This window comes from Terrapene carolina, unplaced genomic scaffold (genome assembly GCF_002925995.2).
Source record: "Terrapene carolina triunguis isolate 2854851 unplaced genomic scaffold, T_m_triunguis-2.0 Scaffold30062, whole genome shotgun sequence".
In the NCBI taxonomy this organism is placed as follows: domain Eukaryota; kingdom Metazoa; phylum Chordata; order Testudines; family Emydidae; genus Terrapene; species Terrapene triunguis.
In genome coordinates this window covers 35,178-41,847 of record NW_020694413.1, presented here as the reverse complement: position 1 = coordinate 41,847, position 6,670 = coordinate 35,178, and the positions used below count along the sequence as shown (strand labels likewise).

General features: G+C 43.6%; 1 protein-coding gene across 1 annotated transcript; it reads right to left on the bottom strand.

Moving 5' to 3' along the window:
* Positions 1-3,263: 3,263 nt before the first annotated feature.
* LOC112124540 (olfactory receptor 52E2-like) lies at positions 3,264-4,172 on the bottom strand. The gene has a single exon (XM_024223024.1). The coding sequence runs from the start codon at positions 4,170-4,172 to the stop codon at positions 3,264-3,266; it is 909 nt and encodes a 302-aa protein (XP_024078792.1).
* Between the last annotated feature and the right edge of the window lie 2,498 nt (positions 4,173-6,670).

Sequence of the window (6,670 nt, the reverse complement as noted above, 5' to 3'; positions counted from 1 at the left end):
GAAGATTAGGGTTGGAAGAGACCTCAGGAGATCATCTAGTCCAACCCTAACTACATCATCCCAGCCAGGGCTTTGTCAAGCCGGGCCTTAAAAACTTCTAAGGATGCAGATTCCACCACCTCCCTAAGTACCCATTTTATTTGGCCCCGTGAACAAATTTCGTATCATATGAAAGCTTGGTCAAGGAATTGACTGCACAATTTATCAACAACCAGTATGAATCACTCCTTCCTCTCAGATTTCAATATTTAGACATAATGAAGGCACCCTGAGAAATCATTCTCCTGCACAAAAATGCTGTTGAAGTTTACAAGCCTTCAGCATTAAAGGAATTAATGGAAAATTTTAGTTTGGTTTGATTTTAGTTTTTTCATGGTCTGCCATGAAATCAGCTGCTCCCCTGCCCTTTTGCTTTCCTCAAGCACTTCACTTCAGACTTGATTTGTCTGCCTCATTTTTCCGATAATTTACTAGATGAATGTTTGGCTTTTTTAAACTCAATTTGATATGTAACTACAAGTTCAGAGGCTTTGGGAAGTAATACTGCTGCTTTGCATAGGTCTGTGTCTTTGGATTGTAGCAGTTTTGAAACAGCATTTACCAATTCCAGAATCTTTTTTTGGAGCACAATGAAAAAAAGAAAACTAAAATTTTCCATTAATTTCTTTAATGCTAAAGGCTCATACACTTCAACTGCGTTTTTGCTCAGGAAAATGATTTCTGTGGGTGCCTTCATTGTGTCTAAATACCGAAATCTGAGAGGAAGGAGTGATTCACACTAATTGTTGATCATTTGTGAGTCAATTGCTTGACCAAGCTTCCATTTGTTATGAAATATGTTCAAGAGGCCAAATAGACAATGTCAGGTTTACTGCTCTAACCCCATAATAAAATAGCACAGGAAAAAAGATTTTATACTATACCAGTCTCTGGGAAGCCATCTCGTGCAGTGATGTTACATTCACCTTAGACAGAAAGTGTGCTCCCCAAAGTTACACATTTCAGTTTTTATCATTTGTATGACAATTTCACAAGTTACACATCTCTTTACCCATCACTAAAATCCAACCCATCAGGTTCTCCCAGTTCCCTAGTGTAAGTGGGGGAATGGTCTTGCTATTGTGAGGAACTTTTCTTTTTTTTTTTAATTACCCCAGGAGATTTGGCTAGTGAAAGTGTCTGAGTTCCCACTCCCACTCCCTTTACCCAGCAGCCTCCCTGATCTCAAGGACTCCCCTTCCACTCTCCTGTGTGGCAGAGTCCTCAGAATGGTGACACGTCTGGGCCCAGAACTCCTGGGAAGCTGAACCCCCAGTCTCATTTGTGGTCACTTAGGACAGGGGATAGGGTGTCCCCACTCGGGGTACTCTTCTCACACTGGATGCCTCCCTGACCTACTGATCACTACATTAAGTTCATATCAAGTATAATTTATTAAACAACAACTGTAAGAAAAAGAAGGAAAAAATGAGAAAGGCTCAGGGAAACAAGGAACCCCACTCTGGGCACAGGGCCAACACAAACTGCTGTCTCTGGGACATAAGGAAAGTTCACTGTCAGTTCCTCACACGTCCCAGGCTTCCGGCCCAGGCCCTGGCTGTGCTATGGTGAAACCGTGTGTAAGACACTTGCTCTGGCAGTGGCTACACGCCCTCAGGCACTAGGTAGCAGGACTTTTTTCCAGAGGATCTGCCCTCCCTTCAGATTCATGTCCCCCCTTCTGAGTCCAGCCTTCAAGGCTCTCTTCTCTGTTGATTTCTCCCTGTGCTGGGTCCTCTCCCCATGGCCCCACCTTTCTCTCCCCACCTGCTCATTACGCTGCCATGTTACTTGTGGCATGGCTGGCATCCACTATCCTACCTCTAGCCACTCAGCTCCCTGCGGTAGATGAGCCCTGGCTCTCTGTTGGTGCAGTTGGCCTGTGCTGACCCAGCTCCCACTTCTGGTCTGCTCCAGCTGCCGCTCTCGAGCTCTGCCTTCAGTCCAGCTCCGGTTCTTCTGGCTCACTGCTGCTTCTCTGGCTCCAGCCCAGCTCTCCTTTCTGGGATGCTTCTCTGGTCCCTGTGGTTCTGGCTGCTCCTGCTCTGCCTCCAGCTCACCTTGAGGTGGTTTGCCAGGTTTCTGCTGCATTAATAGCCCCAATTCACTCAGACGCTAACCCCAAAGTAGCCCAATTTATTTCTTAAAAGATTGCATCAGATATCCAGTACAGATTTGATATTTTCAAAAAATGCTACAAGCCCCAGCTGCAGTTTGTCCACATCAGCAACAAAGCTAAGAGATGACAATCAAATTCAAACTTAAAACCCCAATACTGGTACTTGTAACCCGATTGAGGGTTGGGAGGTGTTTCAAACAAAAAAGGGTGAATGATGGATTTTAAAATAGCCAAAAAGTAGCCCAAATGTAGTGTAAAACACCCCCCAATAACATTATTATATTATTTATTTATAATTTATAATTCCATTCAATGATGGTAGTCAATGTCCATATTTTGAGTTGAATTCGTTTGTTATTGTTAGTCTCTAAAAGGCAACATTTCATCCTAACAGTCTTCGTCGGCAGTAGAATTCTTCTGCTGCTGGTCATACATATCAACAGTGACGAGTACAATCATTTCTGAAAAACATGCTGCTTCACAACTCTCACCAACAAGCTTTAGTAGAATGCCCTCAATTCCTGCAGCAGCTTTCCTGTATTAGCACCCTCCAACTGACACTTTTGGTTTATTCTCCAGGATTCCTGAAGGATTGGAAGTAGAAAAAACTGGTACATTTTGTTCACTGGATAACTGCACATCTGTGAAAGAAGTTCAGTGTTGTAGTATCTTTCTTTTTCTTTGGCTCTCTGAAGCTCTTTTGGGTTCCGTTATTCTGAACTGATCCAGAACCCTATTCACACAGAGAGTAATGGAAAGCCAGCTTGCCTCAGAAAGCTTTAGTATCTTTTAGTTGTCCTGAAGTCACGGAAAGTCTGATTGACAGGGTGTGTGGGGGTGGGGGCTGATGGGTGATGCTGAAAGAGGTCAGGTGATGGTCAGAGAGAGGGAATTCAGGAACAGAGAGAGAAATGCTTGGTCATGGAGTGATAAGACATTAGGTCTGAGGAACTTCTCAGACTGAACTTCCACAATGCTGAGCTCAGCAAAACGGGCACAGAGCACCCTTGACTGATGAGGAGATATCCTTTCCCCCTCTTGTCATACAGGTTTAAAGTCAATGGCCCCCGGTGATCACCTTCTGCAAGTGTATTTGCCCAATTTCTCACGAAGCTCTTGGGTTTTGACCCCATAAATGATAGGGTTGAGCATGGGGGGGGACAAAGAAATAGAGGTTGGCCAAGATGATGTGAACGTGGGAAGCAATTCCCTGACCAAATCGGTGGGTTAGGTTAGAGAAGAGGTTGGAAGCATACGACATCAGAATCACACAGATGTGGGTTGTGCAGGTGCTGAGGGCTTTCTGGTGGGCTTCTTTGGAGGAGATTCTGAGGACAGCCCTGATGATCAGACCATAGGACAGGGCAATGAGAGTCAGATCTAACCCGATGAATACAATTCCTAAGACCAAGCCGTACGTCCTGTTGACTGTGATGTCCCCACACGACATCTTTGCCACAGCCATGTGCTCACAGAACGTGGTGGGGATAATGCGGTTGGCACAGAATGGCAGCCTGCTCAGGAGCAGGGGCATGGGCAGAGCATAGGGAACAGCCCTTATCAAACCCACAAGCCCTGGCTTAGCTATCCGTGTGTTGGTGAGGATGGTGGCATAACTCAGAGGGTTACATCTGGCAATGTAGCGATCAAAGGCCATTGTCACGAGGACGGCTGACTTCATAACAGAAACCGCATGAAGGAAGAACATCTGGGTGAGGCAGCCACCCACAGTAATGCCTTTCAAATTGAACCAAAATATACACAGTGCCTTCGGCACGATGGAGGTAGACATGCCTATGTCTGTGAGCGCCAGCATGCAAAGCAGCAGGTACATCGGCTTGTGCAGGGTCTGCTCTTTGTATACAACAAAGAGAACTGTGAAATTTCCCATCAGACCGATAATATAGGACATAGAGAAAGGGATGGAAATCCAGATGTGAGCAGCCTCCAGGCCAGGGATGCCCATTAGGATGAATGTTGAAGGGTCAGAGGGGGTGAGGTTGAAAGCTGCCATGAGATGGTTGAAGCATTGATCGGGCTCAGAAATGCTGAAGGTTCCTGTGAAGGGAGAGAAGCACAGTGAGGGGGGTTACACACTTTATAACAATTAGTATAGTAAATATTTTATAGTTATTACCAATCTAGAAAGGGGAGTGAGCAGTGAGGTGGCAACATTTGCAAATGGCACCAAATAATTGAGGTCATAGTCAAGTCCAGAGAAGTTCTCAGAAGGAACTAACCAAGCCAGGTGAATGGGCAGCACGATGGCAGATGAACTTCAATGTCAATAACTGCAACGTGTATGCCCATTTGAGGGAAAAACTCCTCAAACACCTGACAATATTCTAATTTAACTGTATGAACTAAGGGCAGGGACCTGTGGGTCATGTTATACAGCTCTGGGAAATCCTGCTCACAGTACAAACACGGACAGAAACTAAGCAAAACATTGGGATCCAGGAGGAGTGAGATGAGGAATCATACAGAAAATACAATGCCATGGGATCAGTCAGTCAATGTTTCACCCTCCTCTGGACTCCTCTGTGTAGTACTGGGCACCCTTCTTACACGGGATATTGCAGATCTAGAAAGGGCTCAGGGAAGTGAAATGAGAATGATGAAGGACCCAGGGGAACTCTCATAAAAGAGAGATTAAAAAGACTGGGATTGTTACATTACAAAGGAGATGAATAAGAGAGGACATGAAAAAAGTCTATAAAATATGGACTGGTAGATCAAGAATGTGGTCTCCCTGTCTCATAACACAAGATCAAGAGGACATTCAATTAAACTGAAACATGGCAAATTCAAAATAGATAAAAAGTATGCTTTCTTCACTCAATGCCTAATTAGACTGAGGAACTAATTGCCACAAGAGGTAATTGAGACCATTAGCTAAGCAAGAATCAAGAAGAGACATTTGCATGGATAATGAGACTATCCAGTTACAATAATTACACCTTAATACATATTTTGGAAAGCCGATAGGCCCACATGTTTCAGGGCACAAGACAATCTCTCACTGTTTGGCATTAGAGGTGACACCCTCATGATGGTCAAGGCACCACCCCCCATCCACCTATTGCTGGGTTTCTTTCACCATCTACTGCAACACCTGGGGCTGTCACTGTCAGAGAGAGGACACTGGACTAGACGGACCATAGATCTGATCCACGATGCAATTCCTATGTTGGAAACTAGCCAAGTTACCCCAATGGAAACACACATTATCATGCTGGGGTATGACTTTTTGCTTAATAGAATGGGCAGGAAGGGAACATGGGCCTTGGTATTTAGGGCTACAGGCTTACACCTCTGTTACTTCCCTTGTTTCTTTGGGTGAGACACTTTCTTCAGGCACCAGCTTTGTCTGAGACATAAATAAAAAATTTTAACTGACAAGTGTAAGCAAAGATATGTGTCAGCAACTCAGCTGCTTATCCTTCTCATGCCTGAATATTGATGAAGTTTGAAGATGACATCAAAATTGGGTTGGGGGATCATAAATAATGAAGAGGACAGGTCACTGATTCAGAGCAATCTGGATTGGTTGGTAAACTGGGTCGAACCAAACAATATGTGTTCTAATTAGGGCTATCAAGCAATTAAAAATTAATCACTATTAATTAGGTGATTAATAACACTGTTAAGCAATAATAGAATGCCATTTATTTAAATATTTTTGGATATTTTCAAATATATTGATTGCAATTACAACACAGAAGTCAAAGTGTACAGTGCTCACTTTAAAATTATTTTTGATTACAAGTATTTGCACTTTAAAAAAACAAAAGAAATTGTATTTTTCAATTCACCTAATACAAGTACTGTAATGCAATCTCTTTGAACTTACAAATGTAGAATTATGTACAAAATGCATTCAAAAATAAAACAATGTAAAATTTTAGAGCTTTCAAAGACCCCTCCCTCTCCTTGAAAAATATATATTATCCCACTTGTTATGAACCTTTAAACCTGTGAGTTTGAGATTTCAGCAACTCTCCCGCCATTTCCTCTTTGGTCCAAATGAGGTCACCTTTCCTTAGGGGCCTCGGGACGACTCCAGTTGAACTAACTAATTCCAGCCCAGATGGTTCTTGACTTGAACCCTGGAACCCTTCCTGAGCCCTTAGGACTAATTTTATTGCAGAAACAGGCAAGTCACCAAAATCCTGCTCAGCAGAGAAAGGAAATCTCCATACTCCGACAAAAAGGCAGAGCCCTGATGATCAGTATATGAATCTCACATGTCTGACATTCAGTGTTCTGGACAGCGACCTTTATAATTCCCCTGTACAGTCCCTGCAGACTCTCAGGTTGGCCTGGACTCCTAGACAATTCCCTTGGCTTCGTGAACAGTGGGAAGAGCAGAAAATAGACCCTGGAGAACTTCAGCCTAAGCGCCTCCCACATGAGTGAAGAAATGATTCTCTGATACCACGGACTCAGATTCTCACGGCAAACTGAGTCTTGCAGACTCGTTAGAGTCTTATTTCCACTTTTAGAGATTAA